Genomic DNA, 27152 nt, shown 5'->3' on the forward strand with positions numbered 1-27152 from the left:
AAAAAAGTACATGTGAAACATTATCCAACATCTTGAGATTATGAACTGTCTGATGTGCTGATATTTTATCTGATGATGTCTCCTGGGTCTGCTAGTGGTGAAAGATTTTCCAGATTTGTGAAGTGTGATGAAAGGGCTGGTAGTATCTCATCCTGATTGGCAGAGCTAAAATGTAACTCTTCGACCTTCTGAACTTGAACACTTCTTTTCGAAGCTGTGAAATGTAAATCCACGGTAGCTGCTGACCTTAGACATTTTTGCCTTTCCCGGGAGCTTTGGCTTTTCTTTTGTAATTAAGACTAGTTGATAACCTTCAGTACTAAGAAATTGACCGCTTCTCATTACCCCAGAGGTGGGTAGTGACTTCATCTTTCCATGTAATTGATTTTGTAGAACAAAAACCAAAAGAGGGGCTAAGCAGTTTTGAAGTGCCCTGACAAAATAAGTCATAATGCATCTCAGACTTTGAGGACAGTGATTTGCACATTGTAGTTGCTAGTCAAATCTGGTGCATTTGGGAAGTAAATGGCTTACCTGGGCTGAAGCCATCTTTCTGAGGATGCAGGGAGGATTTACCAAGTAAATCAGTGTATAAATAGGATCAATTGTAATAATTTCAGTTGAATGCAACCTGCCCATGTGTTAAACTTAAATGCCCCATTATTCATAAAAGTGGACCCAGAAATTCTTCTTGGTAGTGCATTATAGGTAATTGGAGGGAATTAAAGACTTAGAGATTGTCATCGTGGCTGCTTATAGTAGCCTCCATAGTTATAACTAAAGAGGCAGGCACCTCTCTCATCACTCTGGCATCCTAGAAATCAGTGAAACCTCACAGTGAAAGCATGCAGGTATTTTTAGCAAGTAGGCATAGTCACACCACCTGTCTGTTGGTCACAATCCAGTAACAATCCGGTAAGCCAACACCTTACTCGAAAGGCTTTCTCAGAGGGGTGCGATGAGATTCTCTGCTGGTTTTGACAGGCCATGTAGTCAGCTGTGGTGGTGTCTGTCTTTGGAAGAACAGGAAAGCAGGAGTTGCGTTCCATGCTGCCCCTTTGATAGACTGTAGAGCTGTCTGTTGTTTTAAACCATATTCATGTACAGGCAGCGGATTCTGTTTACCATTGTTAACCAACCACAAGTCTCAAGTGCCACTGTTTTTGCCAAACAAAACCAAGTCTAACTATACAGGCTGTGTTACCAGCCTCTGGGTGCTAATTCCGATTGTTTTCATATCTCATTACTCATCCTGAAGTATTTCAAATTATCAGAAATCCAATATGAAAATAATAAAGGTTTCTGTTCTTGAGTACATTCCTACTTCAGCATTTATAATACTTTACACTGGATTTCATTCTCGTTAGTGGAAACGATGTTCCTAATGTTTAAAACCACAAAAATGCCAATGATGCAAATCTATTTACAAGTACTATCTAGTGTATTTTTTTAATTCAGTATACTTCAGAATTACTTTTTTAAAGAAAAAATTTACCTTAAATTCTATTGAGGAAAGGCTGTGAATTTATCAATTTGTATATCATGTGACTGAATTACAGGAATGTTACTATAATTATATAATCATAAAACATGTTCTACATATACCATAGTGTATATTTTGATCAGCAAGTCTAGAATTGGGTGACTTCCTTTAGTTGGTTTAATAGGCTTGCAGGACTTTTCTCATAATCTTAGAGGATAGGGCAGTGTGAGAACTGCCAAGAAGCTCTTGGGCTCTAGAGTCAGGCCTGGGTTTGGATTCTGGTTCCACGTTTGCTGTGGTGATGATGGGCTGGTTACATAACCTCTCTGAGCTCTGATTTCTTCACAGGTCAGTGGAGATGATGATCATGCCTAACTCATTCAATGCAAAATACTCACTTCATGACTTGGTACAAAGTAGGATTCAATAAACCATATGGGTGTCCTGTTTCCTTTTCTTACAAAGGCAAGGTTGTTTGGCTATAGATGACTTGCAGTGGTTAGAGTGACAGAGTGAACTTACACAGATTATGGTAGCCGAACAGTTAATTAAAATTGCTGCCAGAAACTACCTCCACTGATGTTCTCAACCTTGGCTGCGTGTTGGATCATCTGCGGAGCTTTAAAAAAATCCTGATACCTGGGATTCTTTAATTAATTTGGGATTCAGATTGACAATAGAATTTTTCAAATCTTCCTATGTGATTCTAAGATGTGAGGAAAGAGAATGGCTGCTTTATAGCAACAACCATACCCTGAAGGTTGTTCTGTTCTAGAGTTTAAAAGTACAAGAATTATCTTGGAGAAAAAGCTTTCCTAAGAAAGTTCTTGCTGACCAGGAGTTTGCCTACTGCCCCAATTCAGCCAGTCACCTGTTTTTCTGAATAAATGTTATTGGAACATATCCATGCTCATCTGTTCCCACATGGCCGCTTTCATACTCCAGCAGCAGAGTCAAAGAGTTGCCACAGAGAACCTGTGACCCACAAAGCCTAAAATGTTACTTTCTGGTCCTTCATAGAAAATGTTTCTGACCTGCCGGGCACGATGGCTCATACCTGTAAACTCAGCACTTTGGAAGGCCGAGGCGGGTGGATCGCTTGAGGGCAAGAGTTCAAGACCAGCCTGGCCAACATGATGAAACCCCATCTCTACTAAAAATACAAAAATTAGCCAGGCATGGTGGCACACACCTGTAATCCCAGCTACTCGGGAGGCCAAGGCAGGAGAATCACTTACACCTGGGAGGCAGAGGTTGCAGTGGGCCGAGATTGCGCTACTGTACTCCACCCTGGGTGACAGAGTGTCTCAAAAAAAAAAAAAGGAAGAAAATGTTTCTGACTTGACCCTTATAGTAGACCATTTACCACTTGAATTGTGATGCCATTTTCCAAAACACATTCAAGAAACTCACTACAAATATTTCCTAGATTCTGTTCATTTGTCCTTTTATTAAAAAAGAAAAAGAAATATTAGGGAAAAACTTTCTCAAACCATGTTTTTGCTCTGCTCTCACACCAAAAAAACAATAAGCACAGAAGAAGACTTTTGTGACCAAATGTGGGGGATGAGTTTCGTTCCACCACTAAGTGAGCAATCCATTCTACAGCAGGTACCAAGTGAGTGTCCTCCCAATTCAATTCTGACACTGTCTACCTGGAGATAGCATCAGATCCCATGGATTGAGGGCCCAGTCCCCAAAACTACACCTTCCTTCAGACACTAGTGGCAAGTCTGGGCCTCTGGAACTTGTGAATGACCAGCTTCAAGTTGGAGTTCCCATGACCCCTCTTTGGGTTTGATTAATTTGCATTTCACTGAACACTTCACTGTACTCAGGGAAGTGTTTACCAATTTATTATAAAGGATATTATGTTACAAAGGCTACAGATGAAGAGATGCATAGGGCAAGGTATGGGGGAAGGCGTGCACAGCTTCCATGGCCTCCCTGGGCATGCCATCCTCCAGAAACCTCCACATATGCAGCTGTCCAGAAGCGTTCCCAACCCTGTCCTTTTGGATTTTTATGGAGGCTTCATTACATAGGCGTGATTGACAACCCTGTAGAAATATGACTGGACAAAAAGGGATATGACCTAATCCCAGCAAAGCCGGTTTGTTCTGATTTTTCTTAGCCTCTTTGTAGAGCATTCCTTGCTTCAGGGTACGGGGCAGGACCTCCTCTGGAATGAGAGTCTTATGACTGCAGTCAGATTTGAGTCCTGCCTTAGGCAGGTGAAAGGAGGGCAGGAGAAGGTCAAAGAGATTGTTTTCTGAGACCTAAAGCATCTCAACATTATAACAAGGGCTGTGGGAGTTATGAGCCAGGAACATGGAGGAAAACCAATATAGCACAAGGGTAGCCAGCATTATACTCAAGTCAACAGTAATATGCGATAATGCAGTAAGTAATCACTCTTGCTACTTTTTTTCGAGACTTGTCTATTTCAGAACAGAAAACAGTTTAGTGTAGTACTTAACATTTCTCCTTAAACTTCAGATTTGTAGAAATTGTGGTAATCTGCTTATCAAAGAAGTTTAACATAGGACCCTCTGACATGACTCCCTGGCTAAAAACGTAGAAAAGTGGAGTGTTGCTCTTCATCAGATGTCCGCAGTCAGCCATGAATACCTTTAAATGATGCTAGCAATTGAGAGCACTGTAAAGCATCTTCTGCTCTGTTTTCAAGTCTTTTAGAGTTCTTAGCAGCCGGGCACGGCGGCTCATGCCTGTAGTCCCAGCACTTTGGGAGTCCAAGGCAGGTGGATCACTTGAGGTCAGGAGTTCGAGACCAGCCTGGCTAAAATGGTGAAACCCTGTCTCTACCAAAAATATAAAAAAATCAGCCAGGCATGGTGGTGGGTGCCTATAATCTCAGCTACTTGGGAGGCTGAGGCAGGAGAATCACTTGAACCCGGGAGGCAGAGGTTGCAGTAAGCCAAGATCATGCTGCCTCAGCCTGGGTGACAAAGTGAGACTCCGTCTATAAAAAAAAGAAAAGTTTTTAGCAGAAGAGGATTCTTGCACATTTCCCTTCCTTGATTATTAATAAAAATGGAGCCACTGCTGCCAGAGAAGTAGCGAGGTGGTGCAGGGGCACCAGATCCCAGAGAAGACACTTAGCAATATCTTCAAGGTTCTCTTCTGTCAACCTCCCTCCTTGGCCAATCAGAATCAGGACCTCATTAGGAAATATATCCCCCATCCCCTTGCCACTGTCAAACACAATGCTGTCTCTCTGAACCAGTTGGAAATTATGAATGGTATCCTGAAAAACTGTAAATGCTGCCATCCATTATGCTTTATTGAGAAGGACCTTGCTAGCATACAGCATCTAGGCACTTTTCTTTGTGCTGTCTCAGCATCATAGTTGCTGATGGAAGCAGGAATGCTCATTAGCATTTTAAGAGATTTTAATAGAAATTGTTAGTTTGACAATAGAAATGGGACAGGTTTAATCTTGAATGCCGTATTTGATCTTGCTGGTACTAATTTAATTCTTGCTTCATTAAGAGAGTAATTCATTTACAGGAGACAAGGGAATATACAAATTTTGCAAAGGAAATGATGAGAATTGTGCGAAGTCATAGCTTTATTTCTTGTGTTTTCATTGCTCTTTGTCTGCATGTTTCTCAGGTCACTGGGAATGCTTTGCCTTATATTTAACAATAGATGCTTCACATTTGCCAGCGATCTGTTCAGAGATCTTGCTGAATACCCAGCTTTTCTTCTACCTCTGGAAAGCCAGGCTTCATTAGTGGGAGGTCCAATGAACTGAATCCCTAGCTGAGCGATTCAAACGCAAGCTCAGATTTGTGCTGTAGCAAAATGGCTCCCTCTCACGGCTCTTCAGAGTCATTTGTAACCATCAGCACCTGTCCTGAAATGCAGAGGTTTCGCTGATGGTTTTACGTTTAGGTGCACCTGTCCCTCCTCATTAGATTGTAAACATCTGAGCAGTAATAACGATGTGTCTTAATCTTCTTATCCCTTAAAACAGCACAAGTCATTGCTGTAGATTTTACAGAGGAGTGAAGAGGGAGAAAGAAAATTGTCTCTGTGTCTAATTATGTTTCTCTCTTCAGCTGCACTATAATAAAATTAACCCTTTTATTTTTTCATGTTTTTTTCTTCTCTTTAGGAAAGGCATATTTTCAAATAAAGGAGGATATTTGGTTAAGTAATTGGATAAGCCATCCCTGTTAACGCTACATAATTGTTTGTTTATTTGTTTTAATACTTGAGGCTTAACACCTTTTAAAAAATATTAATTTGACAGCTTTGAAAAATGTCCTTGGCCTTACTGTTTGCTAAGAAGCTGCATTTCCTGGTATTTAGTGGAGACTCTGTTAGGTACACTTGAAAGTGGCCCTTTGCTTGGCCCCATGCCGTGCTCAGTCTTGCTCGCTCTTGCGCTCTCTCTCTGTGTCTCTCTCTCTCTCCTCTCCCCGCCCCCCCCACAAGGCCCCCTTTTCCTTCTGAGGCTCAAGGCTTCAGGCCAGGTGCCACTGTCTTTTAGTCACTGGAGACCAGCCTTCCATCACTTGTCCTGTTTCCTGGTCTCTTTCCCTACTCAATGTCACCCACAAATCCCAACACATGCCAGGTTTGTAATTGCTGAGCTGTACAGGGGATCTGGGTAGGGTGGGAGTGAAGGTTTAATCAAAATAAACATTGGGAACATTACAGTGGTTCACAGGAACTCAAGTGATAAACACTTCGATTAGTTGCTGATCCATGTGAAAATGTACACTGAAGTAAAAATGCCTGTTTCAGCCCCTCCTGATGTGATGAGTGTCCTTGACTCAGACAACACATCAGCTTGCAGTAACCCAGTTACTTACCCAAATTAGCTCAAGAACAGGACTTGTTGCAGGACCATTACCTGCTTCCAGGATATCTGAACAAGCAGGCTTCGGGGAGAGCAGGGACCCAGGTACAGGTCTTAGGACCTCAGCAGTCAGTGTGGGGACCTGCACTCTGCTCAAAGTCCTGAGGCCTGAGTGCTGGGAGAGGAGGTGGTTCTCCTGCCCAGTGACCATGCCTCACCCAGCTGCCTGTGGCCTGAACATGTGGGGCTGTGTTGCCCTGGGCTGTGAGATTAGACATGTGGGTCCACTGGTCACTGTCCACTATGCTTCCCGAGCGTTGATTTTCCACCTCCCCCGTTACTTTATTCTGGGGCAGGCCGTGATCAGCAGAGATCTTTTTATTTTCTGAGATATGACTTTCTAGAAAAATCATGTTCTTATCTTTATTCCCATTAAGAATTTAGCTGGCCAGGCCAAATGGTGGCTCACACCTGTAATTCCAGCACTTTGGGAGGCTGACACGGGCAGATGGCTTGATCCCAGGAGTTTGAGACCAGCCTGGGAAACATAATGAGACCCTGTCTCCACAAAAAATACAAAAATTAGCTGGGTGTGGTGGTGTATACCTGTAGTCCCAGCTACTTGGGAGACTGAGGTGGGAGGATCCCCTGAGCCTAGGAGGTGGAGGCTGCAGTGAGGCAAGATTGCATCACTGTACTCCAGCCTGGGCAACAGAGTGAGACCCTGTCTTTTATTTAGCAAAAGGTCTCTTATGGCCATTTACATTCAACAGTTCACAAACATTCTTTTGTTCTTTTTTTTCTGAGGAGTTTCACTCTTGTTGCCTATGCTGGAGCCCAGTGGTGCGATCTCAGCTCACTGCAACCTCCACCTCTTGGTTCCAGCTATTCTCATGCCTCAGCCTCCCAGGTAGCTGGGATTACAGGCATGCATCACCACACCTGTCTGATTTTGTATTTTCAGTAGAGACGGGGTTTCACCATGTTGGTCAGGCTGGTCTCAAACTCCTGACCTCAGGTGGTCCACCCGTCAAGGCCTCCCAAAGTGCTGGGATTATAGGTGTGCATCACCGCACCAAGCCCATGTTCTTCATCACTCATTTCAAGGTTCTCTACTAGATGATTTAAGAAAAGGCACTGATAAACTAATATTGAGTTAGTGTTACATGTCAGACACAAAGTGATTTTACAGGGATAAGCTAATTTTTATTTTCTAGCAAATCTTTGGGTTGGACACTGCTACTATCTCCATTTTCAGAGAAGAAAATTAAGACTTGAAAGTTTAACTTTGGAAAGATAAAAGCAAATTGAATTGTTGTAAGTATAAAACACATCAGAACAAGTGGTGGGAAACACATTAGACAAGTAGATAGCGGGACAGATCATGGCCTGAATGCCATGCTGAAGATTTTGGAGTTACTTATTATGTTGGTAACAAAGACACACTGGGGTTTCTGAATCCTGGAGGTGATATCTCAACTGTTCTCAGGAAAACTTTCTCTGGCAATGCTATGTGGAATAGGAGAGACTGAGAGTAACTAAAGAGGCCTTTGATGCAACGCCAAGTGTAGCTGGAGAAGGACTTGGACCAGGGTGGCGGCCGTGGGTGGGGAATGGAACAGAGAATGGTATGATTTTCTTTTAGGCTTTCCTTTTACGTCCCTTCTCTGGACATTGTTTTTAAACACTGTAGCTTTTTAAACATTCTGCCACAGAGTGCTGTCGATTTGGAGTTGCCTCCAATTTTAGCAGCTAAAAATTAAACAGAACAACAAAAAAGTTAAATTTTGAAAAATTGCAGTTGTCCATCAGTTATCATTTATCACGAGGAAATAAAATGACTAAACTCCTAGGAGTCATGTGTTTAACCTGGAACCATTAGAATTCTCTATAGTTCTAAGCCTTATTGTGCCACTAATAACTATCTTATCCAGCTGTGATGCCATAGAGTCTTTTAATTCCTTTTATGGAAGTAAAAAATAACATAATTTCAAAAAAAGGCAACAATGATGATTTTTCTTATGTCTAATCTGAATGAAATATCTAAGGAAGAAATGCATTGGTGTGATGTACATAAGGAGAGAGGTGAGATGAGAAGAAAGGGAATGCCTCCTCGGTTTCTGTGACATGTTTTTACATTCTGTAAGCATTTTCTGTGTCAACAGATTAGTTAGCTAAAGATTTGTGAATTATCCTGATAAATAATGGTCATTCTCCTCTTTCAGCAGATTTCTGCTCACGGCAGATCTTCTTCCAATGTAAACGGTGGACCTGAACTTGACCGTTGCATGAGCCCTGAAGGTAGTTCTCAATCTGATCATTACTTTGGTAAAGGAAATTATGCACGTGAACTTGGTGCTCACCTAAAACTCACTTGTGCTAAATTACAATCTTCCTAAAGAGGGACATGATCACATCACCTGTCAGCCCCTTTGGTCTTAGTAAGAGGTGGGGATGGGGGTCACTTCAAGATAAAGAAAAATCTCATTGTCATTAACTAGGCTATTGAAGCTTCAAATTTTAGACTTGGGCTTCTTTTATTTTTGTGGTGATCTGCTCACAACTTCTAAATGTATTTCCTTTCAATTAGATAACAAAACTCAATTTTCTTGATTTGGTATCTTCTGTGTGCTGGACACTGGGACATGTAGTGGGAAGTGGGCTGATCTTAACTCTCCCCCCGACATATCTTTTTGAGAAAGCTTTGAGCCAGGAATTAGCCTTAACAAGACATCTATCTTATCTGGGCTCTTAAGAGTTTTCTCTACTAGAAAATCTTGAAGAGAAATCTTGAACATTTTGAAGATTAAATTCCCACCACCATCCTCTTCTCCTTTCTTTGTTATTTTTTTCTTTTTCTGTCGTCTTGTGTCCCCTGCCGCTTTCTTGAACATCGACAAAAAACGTTGGATAAGTTTTAGTGAAATACCCTTTTTACATAAGGCTCATCACTTATTTCACCTGATGTTTCAGGGATTTGTTAGGTTTATTGATTGTAGGTTTCTGATTTCAACCAACAAAGTCAAAAGGAAACTGATGATTCGGGTGTTCTATTCAGGAAATGTGCCCAGATATTTTATTTAGTTTCACCATAGAATTAGAAATAAATGCATCGCAGTTTACTATTTTACAAATATGTAGGAATCAGTATAAAATGCTGATGTTTTCTTTAGAGTTTGCATTTATCCTTTTTGCAGGTGTAAATGGAAACAGATGCTCTGAGTCATCAACTCTCCTTGAGAAATACAAAATTGGAAAGGTCATTGGTGATGGCAATTTTGCAGTGGTCAAAGAGTGTATAGACAGGTGAGTGGACAGTGAGGACAATTCTTTGTTCATCTGCAGATACAGTTTTCCTTGGAGTTTATTCTTAATTTTAAAAAGGCCCTTCTGGAAAGTCTCTCTCTCCTTTTCCCTGAGTCTGCCCTTGGGACCAGCCATTTCTTTCCTTTTTTTTTCAAAAAAAAAAAAAAAAGGCAGGGTCTCACTCTGTCACCCAGGCTAGAGTTCAGTGGCACCATCATAGCTCACTGCAGCCTCAATCTCCAGGGTGCCATGATTCTCCCACCTCAGCCTCCCGCTAATTTTTAAATTTTTAATAGAGACAGGGTCTTGCTTTGTTGCCAGGCTGGTCCTAGGCTCCTTGCTTCAAACAATCCTCCTGTCTTGGCCTACGGAAGTGCTGGAATTACAGGCGTGAGTGACGGTGCCCAGCCAGGATCGGCCATTTTGCATGCCTACAGGAAGAATATAATATGTATATACATAGAGTACAAAACTGTTTTATGTGCATTTGGGCTGAGATATGTATATAAGGGTCTCATCATGAGCCAGAGAGGAATGACAAGAATAAGTTGTTTTTAAGAACATCTCCTATATTTACCTGTGTCAAGCGTTGTTCTCAGTCTGTACTTGTATTAAATCACTTAATTCCCACAGTAATCCTCCCTCTCAGTTAATACTTGATGGAATATTCCAGTAGTTCAGGATATATGACCTCTGACTCTGTTTAAGATCACAATCAGGCCAGGCCTGGTGGACTGGCTCACACCTGTAATCCCAGCACTTTGGGAGGCTGAGGTGTGTGGATTCCATGAGGCCAGGAGTTCAAGACCAGCCTGGCCACCATGTTGAAACCCCATCTCTACAAAACAAAAACAAAAACAAAAAACAGGTTGGGTGGCACATGCCTGAAGTCCTAGCTACTTGGGGAGGCTGAGGCACAAGAATCACTTGAAGCTGGGAGGCGGAGGTTGCAGTGAGCCGAGATCGTGCCATTGCACTTCAGCCTGGGCAACAGACCAAGACTCGGTCTCAAAAAAAAGGAAAAAAAAAATCACAATCAGCCTACTTTTGCCTATTCCAGATCGTGCCATTGCACTTCAGCCTGGGCAACAGACCAAGACTCGGTCTCAAAAAAAAGGAAAAAAAAAATCACAATCAGCCTACTTTTGCCTATTCCAGATTTTTTGTAAACAATATTCAAACCAGAAAAGAGTCAGATTAGAGTCTTGGTTCAGATTAGAGTCTTGGTGTTTATAGGCTGCTATCCTTCCCATTCTAAGTGATAATTTTTATCATTTCTGGAGATTTTTCCAGAAAGTTTTGGTAACTATGGTGTTTCCGTTTTGTTACATCTCCAGTGAAGCTTTACTGCTCCTTACATTGGTACACAAGGTAATGCCTTGTTCTCTGAGTCCTTTTACCTAGCTCTAATACACAGGCGGCCACCTAAGTAACAAAGTAAAACATCTGAAGTATGACTTTTAAAGACTGGTCAGAAACCTGAGGCAGGATTTAGTTTTTGTTATAGGGAGAACAGTTTAAGGACAAGTGACTCTTCCAAGCCAGGCCTCATCAGTGTGTACTATGACCACCTGGCAAATCCAGCTATGCTTGAGAGAATGAGTGTATTCTACAAGTACCGTGGTGTTCTTTATTGAATGGTTTTTCTAACTAAAAGACATTTTTGGCAAGTTCAAATTAAACTCTTTTAAAAGTGATTAAAAATTAAATAATAACTGGGCACAGTGGCTCACACCTGTAATCCCAGCACTTTGGGAGGCCGAGGCGGGCGAATCACCTGAGGTCAGTAGTTCAAGACCAGCCCGGCCAACATGGTGAAACGTATCTCAACTAAAAATACAAAAATTAGCCCAGTGGTGGTAGCAGGTGCTTGTAATCGCAGCTACTCTGGAGGCTGAGGCAGGGAGAATCACTTGAACCTGGGAGGTGGAGGATACAGTGAGCTGAGATTGCGCCATTGCACTCCAGCCTGGCTGACAGAGTGAGACTCTGTCTCAAATAAATAAATAAATAATAACATCAAGATTCTTTTATCCTTGTGAATGATCTTTCTAGTGCCAGGAAAGAGCATTTAAAGGTGTGACTAACAAGGTACCAGATCAGATCCTAGCTGAAGGTTTGGCTGAGAAATAATGAAAGTCAGGGGACTTTTCACTTTTGAATTATGGACTAATGTCGTTAATGGACTAATATAAAAATATATTGATAATAAAATTTTTCATTAATTTCATTTTTTTAAACTTTATTCTGTCTCCTAAGAGAACTATTTTGAGATTTACATGTAGAAAAATATTTCTTGCCTCTCCCTTATGTAACAGAATTGAAATACTTTAAATATGAGTTACTTAATATTATAGTTAATATTCATGAAAGAATATTCAATTAACATACAGTTTGGCTTTGTTTTTGTTTTTAATTTTGGGAGTACCTTTGTTCCCTGACTCCACTAGATATTTTCTTTTTTTTTTTTTTTTTTTTGAGGCGGAGTCTCGCTCAGTCGCCCGGACTGGAGTGCAGTGGCCAGATCTCAGCTCACTGCAAGAAGCTCCGCCTCCCGGGTTTACACCATTCTCCTGCCTCAGCCTCCTGAGTAGCTGGGACTACAGGCGCCCGCCACCTCGCCCGGCTAGTTTTTGTATTTTTAGTAGAGACGGGGTTTCACCGTGTTAGCCAGGATGGTCTCGATCTCCTGACCTCGTGATCCGCCCGTCTCGGCCTCCCAAAGTGCTGGGATTACAGGCTTGAGCCACCGCGCCCGGCCGATATTTTCTTTAATGCACAGAGGAAGAGCCAAGTTTTTCCTTCCTGGGTTTGTGCTATAGAAGAAAACAGGAATGGGCCAGGTGTGGTGACTCACACCTGTAATCCTAGCACTTTGGGAGGCTGAGATGGGAGGATCAGTTGAGCCCAGGAGTTCAGGAACAACCTGGGCAACATAATGAGACCTCGTCTCTACAAAAAACAAACAAAACAAATTTAAAGTATAAAAAAGAAAGAAAACAGGAATGATGGTATCTGATTTATGTCTTTAAATGGTCTTCCTCTGATTATTCCATAGGTCCACTGGAAAGGAGTTTGCCCTAAAGATTATAGACAAAGCCAAATGTTGTGGAAAGGTATAGTATGCATAACTCTTTTGTAAAAGAAACTGGAGTACCTTGGTAAGGTGTTTACTGTGATGAAGGAATTTAAGTGGGGACTTGACTCTCACAGCAGGAGTAGACACCAGTAATAGTGGGAAAACCAGTCAAGCTGTTTTATTCCTGCTATTTTTCAGAAACTTTAATCCTGAAACAGGAAATTGATTTGATCTTGGTCCTACCTAGAAAACATAGATTCTTTCCTCTGGGAGATACCTATTTTAACACCCAACAACACTGAAAAGGTGTGTTAGGAACTGTGAGGGACCTGGGACTTTACTGGCAAGCTAACAAAGCCTTCCAGCTTCATATAGGCCAGCAGAACACAAGATTTCTGAATCAGAGACAAAGGAATTTGTTACTCGTGGCACAGCAGGTAGCATGAGCTTCATGCTTGTATTGGTTCCCCTTAACTCCCAAGTCCCATGGCAGTGAGGCAGAGGGGCCCAGTTGGATGATTTACACACAGTGGGTTTATGTCATGGGGAACTCTGAGCTTAGGAAACCCTCAATCTTAGGAGGAGGTGCTAGCAATCCTGCCCAATCTTTGCTTCAGAGGAGACTATTATTTTCATTATCCTGGTCAGGAAACAAATCTGCCATTTGCCTGTAAGAGAGACTCATCTCTGTGTTCCAGGGGTGTTTGCTGGACAAACATCCTTGGAAAGATATTTGGAATAGAAGCTGATGCATGATGAGCAGAGATGCTGTGAAGAATCCTCTCCTCAATAAGATAAACTTTTTTCTTCTGTCCCACTCTCTATCTGGGATTGGGAAAAGATCAACCAATAAAATGCTGCTACAGTTACTGATACTTTAACTATGTTTGAAAAAATAAATGTTCTATAGCAGCGATGACAAAGACCTTTTTAGATGCCATTGTGGTAGCATATCAAGAGAACAAGCCGTAGAGCTGCATCATTCAACACCAGAGCTACCAGTCATATGCAGCTGTAACGCACTTCAGTGTAGCCAGTCTGGATTGAGATAGGCTGCTGAGTGTAAAATACACACCAGATTTTGAAGACTTAGTACTAAAAAAAGAATGTGAAATACCTCATTAATATCTTTGTGTATGATCACATGTTGAAATGAAAATATTTAGATACATTAAGTTATAATTTTAAAAATCTTGCTTTTTAATGTGGTTCTTGGTTAGAGTTATGTATATGGATCATGGTGTATATTTATGCTGGACACTGCTGCTCTAAAGCCAAATTCTATAAAGTATATTCCTGGCTCTGCCTCTTCTTGGAAAATTTATTTAATCCCTCTATTTCTTCCTTTAAAATGTGGTTATTATCGACACCTAGAACCTAAGATTATTGTGAAAATTGGTTGAATTAAGCCGTGGAAAACGGAGAAGTGCTAGTATATAATAAGAATTCAACACATGTTAACTGCTAACATTATTAATATGCCAGAGGAGTTTAGAATTTATAATTAGCAGGATTTGATCTGATAATTGTCATTTTATAGTTATGAACTCCTAAACTAGTCTTCATTGGACTTCTACAAAATAGTGTATTTTTAACAGGAAATGTAAAACATTCTGCTCAAATGTTTTAGAAAAATCTTCTCAGAACTCCAGAATGGAAAATCCAGGAGGCAAATTTGTCATTTCCTTTTTTTTTTTTTAAACTATACTGTGATAATTACTAAAGCATAGACTGTGCAAAATGCCCCTTTTCCTTTGAATAAGTGAGGTTTTCTTTCCCTTAATTTTCTTTAAATAATTTGATGGACTTTCACTTATTCTTCTAGCAATATAACTATTATTTTTCACTGTAATAGCCTTTTCTCCATATGTGTAAGTGTTCTGCTTTCCATGTGGTGGTGTGTGATTTAAGCACAATGTATCATAGTTTGGTGAGCCAGGTTCTATAGAACTATATTAAAATTTTTTTCAAAACAGTAAAAAAAAAAAAAAAAAGTGCTATAGTAAGGACATGGGTTACCTGATTAAAATTTAAACAGCTGTTTCTATGGTTGAAAAAAAAAAGGCGTTTGTAAGCAGAAAATTTAGTCTGGTACACTACGTGCTGAGGCAAATGGATAAGTCAGTTCTAACATTTGGATCTTATTTTTTCTAGTCTCTGAATGTCATTCTGTTTTTATAATGCATGATCAAATACTTTTTCCACTTTTACATTTTGCTTATCTAAACAACTATTTCCACATTAAGACTGTATAAAATTATAATTTTAAAACTCGATTAGTTACAAATAAGTTGATTTTTCCCATTAGATTTTATTTTTAGAAAAAAATTATATAGAGAATTTTTGTTAATTTGAGGGGGTAGTATTCAGTCACTGTTTTGGAGTATTGGCCACCTGCTGTATACAGAAAATTAATAATGCTGAAAATAATATCTGCTATTTGTTAAAATGTATTATTTATCCAGGCTTGGATATATAGGAACTTTGCACATTACCTTTAATGACTTGAAAAACAGATGCGCCAGTGTTACAGATAAGGAAACAGACTCAGATTAAATAGGTTTCAAAAGGCCACACAGAGACAGAGCTGTGAGTGGAATTTTGGGCTGTTTGGTTACACAGCCTGTACATTGGCTGATCTGTGTTCTCTCTCTAAGTTCAATGTATTCATTTCTTCAGGTAATATGAACTTGGGAAACATTCTTTCTTTCTCTTGCCTTCTGTTTGTTCATTCTTAATATGCACTGGCATTGTTAGATTAATGTATTCACCTAAATTTTGGTGCATATTCTGTCTGCAAGACACTGTGCTAAGAATAGGGTGTTATGTATATTAATACCAGTTCTGCAAAGAATGTTGGATTTCAGGGGAAGCACGTGGGAGAGAAGTAGGTGACCAGTGAAGACGCTACAGAGGAAGAAGCATTTGGGCTGGAGCAGGAACAGTGGGTAGGGAGGGTTTCAGTAGGCAGCAGTCAAAGAGCGGCCTACCAGGTGGTCAGAACAGTCTGAGCAAAGGCCCAGAGGACAGAAAGCATGTTGGGCCCTTCTAAGTAAAAGATTATTACAAGAGCTGTGTTGGGGCCAGATTTATAGAGGCTTTTGAGAAGGCTAGGGTATTTATAAATTTAAGAATTCTTCCAGTTCTAATATTCTCTTTCATGCTGAATAAATATTTATTGAATTCTCACAGTGTACAATTTCTGTTCTGGTGCTTAGAAGTGATCCTTCTTTGTCTTCCTACTGTATACATTTTTGCATCCATCATCTACATGGGCCTGGGCAGGACATAAATCCAGAAGTATATTTGGAAGTATTTGTTTCCTCAGGCTGTGGGAATAAATTACCACAAACTTAGTGGCTTAAAACAACCAAAAATTATTTTCTCACAGTTCAGGAGGCTGAAAGTCAGAAATCCATACTTCCTTTGGGGGTTTTGGGGAGAATCTGTTCCTTGCCTCTGAGCATCCCATGACTAGCAGTATTCTTGGGTTGTGGTCACAGCCCACCAGTCTCTCCCTCCATCTTCACGCTGCCTTCTCCTCTGTCTGTGTGAAACTTCCTTGTGCTTCTCTAAGAATATCTGTGGTGGCATTTACCCCTCTCCCTCTGACAATCCAGGGTTATCTCTCCATTGCAGAACCCTTCATCACATCTGCAGAACCCTTTTCCCAAGTAAGGTAATATTTCCAAGTTGCAGCAATTAGGACTTGATGTATTTGGGTATCATCATTCAGTCTGTTATGTATGTTTACCACAGAAATCCCATGTGGTGATTTGTACATTTTCTCTCTCTCACCACTTTCTCCTCAGCAGTGTGCTCTGAGCAACACAGATGCCAGCTATGAAGCCATGTGGGCAGTGCAGTGCGTGATGTGTCTACTCTTTCACATGAACACTTTGGTACCTGCTGTTTGTTAGTAACTGTGCTAGTTGCTGGAGAGTGAGGTAACCAAAACCTCCACAAGCTCTCAGTTCCGGAGGGTTAGAGACCAGCACACAAATGGTTGAAAGATGGTGGGATGAGAGCTGTGATACGGGGCTGTGAGAACAGGACTACCTGACCCAGCTGTGAGTGAGCAGGGGAGGTGACTTAGAGGAGGGGCCTTCTGATTTGGTCCTGAGAAGTACATAGGAGTTTGCCAAGAAGTAGATGAAGAAAGTTCCAGATAAAACTATGACCGGAATGGTGGCTCATGCCTATAATCCCAGCACTTTGGGAGGCTGAGGTGGGAGGATTCCTTGAGCCCAGGAGTTCGAGACCAGCCCTGGCAACATAGCGAGACCCCATTTCTACAAAAAATAATTAACTGGGTGCACACCTGTGGTCCCAGCTACTCAGGAGGCTGAGGCGGGAGGATTGCTTGAGCTTGGGAGGTTGAGGTTGCAGTGAGCTGGGATCATACCACTGCATTCCAGCTTGGGCGACAGAATGAGTCTCTGTCTCAAATAAAAGAAAACTACCTGTGTAAATGCCTAGAAGTCGAGGTAAGGGATTGGCAAGAGGAACAGAGAGAACTGAATGAATGAATGGTTGGATTCAGAGGCCACCAAGGAGGTAACTGGGCAGATATTGGTGACTGTGGGTATATTATCCACCCACAAGGAGGAGGAGGAAAGAAGGAATCAGGGTGCATTTCCTGTTTCTGCTTGGGACAGCAGTTTTGTTCAATGAGATGGAGAACACAGAGGAAAGGACTGCTTTATGGGCTGGGGTGGGTTGAGACAAGATGATTAGTCTAGTTTGAGAGAGTTACTTTGTCTCCTGTTATACCCCCCATCCCTCTCTCTTTGTATGTTAAAAATCACCGTGTCCAAAGATAAGGCAGTGTCCTTTGCCAAGTTAGCAGTTTTCGTCATTTACTCTCATACAGAACTGTGGAACACTGCCATGAGATGATTCATATGTAAATTATTTGGAGTTAGAATTACGAATCACTTAACATAAATAATGGTAGATGATTGAATAATGTAAGTTCAACATGGCTCAAGACAAAAGTGATATTCATATTATATTTAGAAATATTCTCTTGGAAAATTTAGAGCATTTTTTTTTACATATTAGAAACAAAGACTACATATAGGTTGCACAAGTAATAGATAATGTCTGTAAGGATTTTTATGCAGTACTTTTATTTTGCTTCTGATGATGGTTCATTTCAAAAGTGGATTGTTCCTTCATAGACAATTTTATAGGGACAGTAAGAGCCTGAGAAAGGTTAACAGTGCCCATGTTTTAACAAAAACATTCACTGTGTGCTTAGAATACTAGCCATTGTCAAGTAGAGTTCAGTAGACTAATGAGTGATGGTGGAGGAAATGTTGCTGCGATATTTGAAAGGTAACACTGCTGGTGGCCCTTAGGAGAAGTTCCACAATGTATCCCAGAAGACCTTCTGTTGTGCCTTTTATTGAAGAAGATAATAACTTGGAGGAGTTGTAGTCTTGAGAGAGGGTATTGGGGTGCTGGTGAGGGGATTATCTTACAGATATCACTAAATTAGCAACACAACCACAGCCCCCAAGGAGAGGCGAATATATAGACTCTTCTAACTTTGGATAAAATGAGGAGCAGGGAGGAGAATTGAAGGGGTAGATTTGTGTAACTTTAAAATAAAAAGCCTATTTAATGACAGTAGCAACTGTTGTCTTTGCTTCACATGGAGTGAAATAAATTCATGTGCTTACTTGTAGATGTTCACAAAAGTGTATCTAACCCTGCTTTTTAGAGTGATTGAGGATATGCTTGGTGCAGATGACCCAAAAGCTTCAAATATGTGCATCAATGTAGAGGGTTTGCCAAGTCTTTTCTTTGTCTTTGCGACCACAAGGGGTCTGGCTGTACAGCTGCTTCCCAAGGGAGGAACCGGGGCTCTGTCTGCTGCTCTGTAACTTAGACAGGTGGGCTTGGAGACGGATAGGAGACCCTGTCCTTGGCTTCCCAGCTGTGGTTTACTGGGGTCTCAGAAACACCATTCTTCAGATTTGGAAGCGTTTGTTGAGTCCTGAGCCAGTCAAAGACTTCTTAGCCCTGTTCATTAAAAGAAGCATAGATTCTCCTCCTTGCACAAACCCTGGTGTGATTCTTAACCCCTAAGTCAGTGTGGTGCTACTGTATGCTCTTATCTTTTCAAGGAATTAAGTATTTTCACTTACAGCTGTAATTTTTATTTTGAAGAATTCCATCTTGGCATTTACTGAATTCTTCCCCTTTGGAAGGTGATAATGTGTGTATAAGAAAGATGGTCTTGGATGTCAGAAACCTAGTTTACATTCAACCTCCAGTGACTGTTTCCAAAGATAAAGTGTTCAAACATTACACAAGTACCTTACACAGCTACTAACAAACAGTGACTAGATTCCTAGTAAATGTTGGTTTCTTTCTTTCCCATACTTCTGTTTAGTAAATTTGCACTGTCACTTGCCAACATTTATTGAGTGACTGCTTGGACAAGCACAGTGCATTCAGTGCTCAAGAAACACAACCTACCATGTGCAGGAGCTTGAAACAGATTTTTCTCCACATGTTATTTATTCATTTGTTATAATTTTTATTTCCAGCTATGGTCCAAAAGGATGAGGTGGCTCTTAACTTCGTGCATCCATGTGTAAAAATACATGTGTACACATGTTGAGAGGTTTTAATGTCTCATTTAAAACAGGGCAATCATTGTTCATGATTCATGGGTTGATGTATTACGAATAATTCGTTAATTCTGTAAGCAAACATTTTGCTACAGTGCTGATCCCAACTGCATTACTCACCAGGATTGATAATCAGGCGGTGTTTTCAGAGGAGAAGTGATTAGAGCTAAAATGAGAATAGTGGTCCCCGTGGTACTGTATGTTTTCAGATTTCTGAAATACAAGATGTTAAGGAACATCCATCTGGTGAATGATTTCATATCCAGTCATAGAGGAAGAAAGTTCCTTTTTTTCATGAATTTCAGCATGAAATTCAAATTCATGTTAGTAACAGTTTAAAAACTAAAAATGCTAATGCCAGAAGTAATACGCTATAAGCATGCCAAGTTTTCTTATATGCCTAGTCTTTATTTGTGAGTGTATACTGGAATCAAAAAGCGGTTCTGGCTGAATTACAAAGCACAGAGCTGTGTGCTGAAGCTTTCATAGCTTTTTTGTGGTGCTTTTCATTAAGAGCATCACAACCTCTCAAGGTGTTAGAAATAATGAAGAGCGAGAAGACAGTATGCTTAATATGCCACAGAAGCACCATGGAGCCTTTTGGGGGATGTTTAGGCGTCTGTATGTTTTTGGTAATGTCAATAATATGTTCACACTGACCCTGTCCCTATGGGAACAATTAGGTCAAGGTCAGGTTTAGTTGTCTTTGTGCCAAGAGCAATGCTTTCTTTGGCATCAGATCCACAGGCTGTGTTTGTTTTGCTGTCCTCTAGGCCTTAGAGAAAGAGCAGAGGGTTCTGTGATTTCTGATCTCCTCTCTATACTGTTCATTTGACAGGAACACCTGATTGAGAATGAAGTGTCAATACTGCGCCGAGTGAAACATCCCAATATCATTATGCTGGTCGAGGAGATGGAAACAGCAACTGAGCTCTTTCTGGTGATGGAATTGGTCAAAGTAAGAGGATAGAGAGATTTTCTTGGGGCCTAGTCCCACAATTTACAATATCCTTGAAGGACCTAATCAGAAAAGTGTATTGCTGCCTCGTAACTTTCATTATTTATAATCACCAGTTTTAGTGGCACTTGTGTCATTTTCTGCTTTGTGCCAATGAGCCATCTTTCTTACCTTCATAGAATTGCACTGTTGATGTTTTGATACGTTCTTTTATGTATCCTTTAGGGTGGAGATCTCTTTGATGCAATTACTTCGTCGACCAAGTACACTGAGAGAGATGGTAGCGCCATGGTATACAACTTAGCCAATGCCCTCAGGTATCTCCATGGCCTTAGCATCGTGCACAGAGACATCAAACCAGAGAATCTCTTGGTATGTCATCCCTGCTTTTTCTGTTCCAATGAATGCCTCTCTTCCTTTAAAAGGAGCATATGCAAATAATGGCATTTTACAGTCTATAACAATCCTGCATTATGAGACTTTAAATTTAGAAAATTAGCAAGACTCGTGTCAACGACCATCAAATACTAATGGAGTTATTGAATTTTTCTGCATTTACTATTTACCAGATGTATCATTTCATTCTCACTCTGCTATAAAGAACTACCTAAGACTGAGTAATTTAGGAAGAAGAGGTTTGATTGACTCACAGTTCCACAGGCTTAACAGGAAGTATGACTGGGAGGCTTCAGGAGACTTACAATCATGGCGGAAGGTAAAGGGGAAGCGAGCACCTTCTTCACATGGTGGCAGGAGAGAAGGAGAGCGAGGAGGAAAGTGCCACACATTTTTAAACCATCGTATCATGAGAACTCACTACCACAAGAACAGCATAGGGGACATCTGCTTCCAGAATCAAGTCACCTCCCACGAGGTGCCTCCCCCCACATTGGGAATTACAGTTCAACATGAGATTTGGATGGGGACACAGAGCCAAAGCATGTCACCAGATATAAGAAAATACATTTCCATTTATATTTTAATTGATGGTACTGACTTAAAGGTGAGCAGGAAAATTATTTTATAGGGCAGAAAATTGTGAAGAATAAATTTGAGACAGAGGCTCATAGGAGACAGGAGTAGAATATGGAGGTTAATTTATTTGCGGGGAAGAATTTTGGAAATAGTCTAGTCCATTCATCTCCACTTTATAGGCATGGAAACTGAGACCAAGAGTTGCCAATTTTTTTTTTCTTAGAAGTCTCTTTTATCCTATTATTCTACAGAATAAAAAGTCTTACTCTACTGTGGTATCCAGAGTTCTTCATAGTCTGATCTCAATTTGCCTTTTCAGCCTCCTGTCCTGTTAATAACTCTTATCCATCCAACCCAACATGGCCTAAGCGTCAAGCCATATTTAACTCACCTTCATGGTGACTCTTGATAACTAGACACAGCTTGCTAGTTGGGAGCCAATCTTCATGACCACGTTATAGAAGAATTATAGAGAAATTGGTTGGGTGATTTGACATTTACACTCCTCCCAGCCCCCCACAAACACACATGACATAGTTGGCTTCTTTATTTCTGCCTTTCAGGGCTCTCATCCTCATTCCTGCTTGGGAGGCAAGCTTATCTGAGTTAATCCAAACACAGGTTCCTCCATCCTCAGTTTTTAGTTAAGACTTGACTTACCAACAGCCTTACCAAGCCTTCACTGGTTCTGTTCCTACCGGTCCTCATTTGCAACGTCCTCTCTTCCAGCAGTGTGGTAAACCATTCATCTTGTAATACATTGAGCAAAAGTTAAGTCTTCTTTAATGTCACCCTAGACTTTCTAGACAGAGTTCAGTCACAGCTACCTTGGGTTTCTGCTGCGCTTGCTACGGTGTTGTGATCTTTATCATATACTTGTCTGCCTCTTTGGGATTGTAAGTACCATGGAGGCAAGGTTTGTGTCTCAATTATCTTTATATCTCCAATGGCTTGGACAGTGCCACGTAAACACATAATGGACAGCAGAGTGTTTGCTTGCTGACCACTGACACTCAGCTAGCAACTGGTGCTAGAGCATGAGGCTCTACAGCCTACTGTGAGCACCACACAAATAACTGTTGAAAGGAGTGTGCCTTGATGCACAGCTTCTGAAGCCATCCTGGGGACTTTTTATTTTTTGGCTAATCTAATCCAGAGTCTGTGTCTTTTCTTTTTGGTAATATCATTTGATGATTTCTGAGTGTCCGTTTAAAAGTATGTGAAATTTTATCTTACTTTCTTCTGCCTTGAGGGAATTATATTTCATTTCTATATGTTCTTATTAGGAAAAGAAATATCCCTGCTCTGTGTTAAAAAATAAAAGGGGCAGAGGGGATTATGGACTTGGTTTTATGAACTCTAACAAGGAATGGAGACAGAGCTGTAAACCGAGCCTTAGGAGGAAAGTAAGGATATAGCATTCTCTCCTCAAACAGGCTTCTCGCCTGCTGGGACCTTGCGGTATGCCAGGCTCCTCCACCGTCGAACTGAGTTTGGCCCGGGCTTTGCAAACAAAGGCACAGGGCTTCTCCAGGTGTGCCCAGACACAAACACTGGGGCATTCATAAGGATACCCCCTTGACTGCTTCCTGTTCTCCACAACCTGCCTTGCCCCACTGGCTCCAGTTACTGCATTCTCTGAAAATATGGGAGCCACAGGTTCCCAAGGAACCCCTGGAGCCAGTGTGTCCAGCAGCCCTGATCTAAGGCCCAGCAAAGGTGACTGAGGTGCTTGTGAGCTTCCCTGTAAACCAGGGAGTGTCCATTTCCCAGCTCACAGATCTCACTCTCACCTCCTGTTTCTTCTCTTTTCCACTCAGAGTTTCTTAATATATGTAGAGAATCTGACACCGCCTCCTTTTTTCTTGTCACACATCAAGGGTGGATAATGTTTTTCACTTCTTCAGGAGAATTGGCTAAAATTTAAAAAATTTAAAAGAGTGAATAATGTAATGGGGATTGATGTCTCCAACATCATGAGTCTTGGAATGCAATCAGGAAATCAGAGTCACACTCCTCATCGAGTCTCACCTGGCCTAGATGAGCGTCCACCCCTTCCCAAACCTATAGCAGCCCCCTTGTGTTAGCCCAGAAAGGGAGGAGAAGGAAGAAGAGGATAAAACTGACCTCTGGAAGAGGCGGATGTGTGATGTAGAAAGGCTCTGTCGAGCCTTCAGAAACAACCTTAGCCTCATATATCTCAGTAAAATGTGTTTGCCATTGAAAACCTAACTAGATCACGCGGCAGTTTCTAGATTTAGTCAGCAGGTTGGTATTGGCCTGGGAGGAGAGGGTGCCACTGAGATACTAAAAGTAAATACCCAGAGTGACTGTCGGCCTCTTCTTGCTCTAAGAACTAATTCAGTTTTTAAACACCAGAGCATTCAGACATCTGATTTGCATCCCCCTCTCCGGTAAGCAGCATCATAATTTAAAACCCTGCCAGTGGAGATGTATTGGTAGCTGTGTCAGGGAGCACAGGGGTGGCCGTTAAAGCTGTGAGTTACAGCCTGGTGGTGCCGTGTCAGAGTTAACTATGAGAGACCAGTGATAAATTTAGGTTGTCCAGAAGTTCTGGGGATAGGGGAGAGAAGAGAAGAGGGTTGGTTTCTCATATTTGAAGTCCTTCTAAATCATGAAGTTGACATTTTATTTAGAGAACATGCAGTGTTCATTTTGTATGTGGGATCTGCATTCCTCGCGTTTTTTATTTTTGCATTCTGAGAGCAACTTTTGACAGAAGCATCTCACAGCTTGTGGTGGGGTGTTTGAACACTGCAGGCTGGAGTTCTCACTGTTGTTATTGTTTAAATTCACTCAAAATCTGTAAGGAAGTGCAGACTATAGTCAGGGTTCTGGCAGGCCTATCCAGTTATTTTTCAGATACCGAATCTTGCAGAATGGTGCTGTGGAACGAATAATGGTCCTGGCTGGAGCCCCTGCCTGGCCATATGACTAGTAACCTGAGTGCTGTGCGCCTCAGTCTCCTCATTCGTAAAATGGAGGTAACAGTTCTCTTCCTAATTGCCCAGTGGGGTGGCTCTAGAAGTCCAGTGACGTAACGTTTGGAAGAATTTTGAAATCTCCAAAGTCCTCGAGAATGTCAGTTTCTGGGGAGACCTGAATTCTGCCAGAAAGCCTTTGGAGTCCCTGTTCATCTAGTCACCTCTTTATTAAAGGCAGTTGTTTTTAAAGCAATGCTGTGTGTGTCTCTATATCTATCTAGAGAGATATATATGTATAATTTCTTCCTGCTTTGAAGACAGTCTCCCACTAAGATCTGAAATGTATTCATATTAAGACATATTTGCTTCTGTGTCTAGCATTGAGGAGAGATGAATCAGATAAGATATGATTTCAGGCTTGTCTGCCCCTAATGACACTTCTTTTTTGATGTTTAGCCAAGGAATATCACTTGCAAAGACGTAATTCAGCAGTTATAGACTGTTCAGTCCCTTTCTATTTATGCTCCTGCGTCTGACTCTGAATTCTTTATAGAGGATGTGAAAAACAGGACTTCTGGGACTTCTGAGTATCTGACAGCAACCTCTAAATATCCCTAGGCATCACTAAATGGAGTCTTTAAAATAAACACTATTTTTCAAAAATTGTACCTAAAGAGTATGTTTTTAAGTTGTAAAAAAAAAATAACAGTGACATTTATAAAACTTTTTGTTTTAACTCTCATGATACAGACAGTTAGGAAATTGTGCTTATAACATTCTTATCGCTGTAATTACTTAGGAAATTTCTTTCCAAAGTCTGGGTTTTGGTAAAAACATTATAATTTCTAACTATAATTATATCAGATTGTTCTTGCTAATGTTTACATTAAACATAATGGGTGGAAAGTTTTCCTAAGACTGTGACGTGACTAAGAATCTGGAATCCATTACTTTAGGCTGAATCATATCTTTGAAAATGTTTCTGCTGCCTTGTGGGCTGACTCAGAGTTGTAAATATCTATGAGGAACTCAAAATCCTCATCTTTACTCCTGTGAACTTTAAAGTCAAAGATATGTGTTAGGGATGTGTATTCAGTATATAAGACTGGAAAATGTTATTCAGATACTAAAGGTGAAACATGTTCCTATTAAGTGGATAAGGACATCACAGGTAAGGGAGGTATTTCTCTGCTGTCCTCTTTAAAATGCCTTTAAAACTTGGGGAATTACTGGCCTGGGGGAGCCTTGTGGTTCTCCATGCTTTTTACTGATGACTGTTTAAATCACTCCCCCTCATTAAGTAGCAGACTAATGGATGATGTTGCTAACATACTTATCTTGAAAAAACATCATTTTCTAAATTTTTCTCCTTCTATAGCTAATAGTAGTTGAGATAAATATCTGGTTCAGTAAAATATGAGACAAAGCAAACTAAATATGCTTAAAATAGAAAAATAGAAACAGGCATTACAATGAGTATAGACTAGGTCTCTGCAGCAGTTTATTCTCTGAAATTCCATATTTTCAAAATGGACATCCAAGAGACAGACAGACTGTACACAGTTCAGGATTGCATGGTGAAACCTGAATTATGCTGTCATATGCACTTGTTTGCTTCCAAAACTATCCACTTAGAATGTAACTTTCTAAAGTTATATTTATCCCATAGTTTTGCTTATATATGAAATTATTATAAACCAACACATGGTCATTGTAAACATTTTAGAAACCACTGAAAAGTATAAAGAAAATTAATTTAATCCTTCATGCTACTGCTTAGAGATAAACTTGTTAACATTTTTGAGTATTTATTTATAATTGTGCATTTTTTAACTCTGTGTAATAGTGACTGTTTCCCATATGATTAATATATTTGAAAAATGCTTATTAGAAAGTATGTAATATTTTATTATGGTAATGTATCATAATTAGTCATTGCCCTGTTACCCATTTATGTTGCCTTTAGTTTTTAAAAGTCATAGACAAATTCTGAGATTAGCATCCTTGGGTCCATCTCTATTCCCCTAGAGAAGGTTTTGAGAAGTAGACTTTTGGGTCAAAGGTTATAATTGATGTAAAGAAATTTGCTATATATTGCTGAAATGCTTTCTAGAAAGGTTCTTTAAGCATAAACAGTCACATCTCCACCCGCATTTTTAAACCTTTTCCAATGTGATAATTATCTAATCAGCCAGTCCTTCCAGGAAATGGAAAGAACATTTTTTATTTTTTTACTTTTATTTTTTCTCCTTTATCATTACCCACAAGGAAGGAGCATTTATTGAGCCCTGTTCTGAGCTTTGTCTCATTTCACCTTCACACCAACTTCACAAGGGAGGTACTGGCATTATCTCACTTCCTAGATGAGGGAATGTGCTCAGAGAGCTTATGTGACTTTGAGAAGTCACACAGCCAGGTGTGTGGACTTGTTACGGAAGTTCAGGCTGATCCCAAAGGTCATTTTCTTTTTAAACTTCTAAGGTTTTCCCCTATATGATATTTATATTTCATCATTGACTGTCCGGACAACAAGGACCCCATCGCTGCCCCCAATTTTATTTTCTGAACTAAACATGCTAGTCCCGTGGAGGTCACCAAGTGCTTTGGTGGACACTTAATACACCATTTCTTGGGCTTTCAAGTACGTCACACACAGTAAATGCTAAATAAAGGTCAGTTTCTACCTCCAGGATTAGAGGCCTCTCTCATGCCCATCAGGTACACACCCGCCTACACCCTAACTACTGTGTAAGCAAGCACGTGTGTTCATTGTACTTCTAGGTAAGGAACTTTCTGCAAAAGTGGAAAATATTTTTTCCAAATTTCACACAATCGTGCAAAATCTCTGAAGAGAAAAAAATTAGCGCTTTAAAGCAGCAAAGATAAATCATTGGTGTTAGAATCACAAGGAGGGGTCGGGCACGGTCGCTC

The 27152-nt window shown here is 40.6% G+C and overlaps 1 protein-coding gene across 4 annotated transcripts in view; it reads left to right on the top strand.

Moving 5' to 3' along the window:
- LOC104669530 (serine/threonine-protein kinase DCLK2) overlaps window positions 1-27152 on the top strand; it is a 172289-nt gene that overhangs the window by 134391 nt on the left and 10746 nt on the right. For 2 of the 4 annotated variants that reach the window (XM_030913615.1, XM_030913599.1), the window contains exons 6-10: window positions 8543-8615; window positions 9512-9620; window positions 12679-12736; window positions 20182-20301; window positions 20527-20673. In XM_030913615.1, coding sequence (XP_030769475.1) covers window positions 8543-8615; window positions 9512-9620; window positions 12679-12736; window positions 20182-20301; window positions 20527-20673 — 507 coding nt within the window. Of the gene's footprint in view, window positions 1-8539; window positions 8616-9511; window positions 9621-12678; window positions 12737-20181; window positions 20302-20526; window positions 20674-27152 lie in introns of those variants that run through there. The other 2 variants (XM_030913610.1, XR_004052254.1) reach the window with 2 other exon arrangements.

Source organism: Rhinopithecus roxellana, chromosome 2, assembly GCF_007565055.1.
Source record: "Rhinopithecus roxellana isolate Shanxi Qingling chromosome 2, ASM756505v1, whole genome shotgun sequence".
Classification (NCBI taxonomy): Eukaryota; Metazoa; Chordata; class Mammalia; order Primates; family Cercopithecidae; genus Rhinopithecus; species Rhinopithecus roxellana.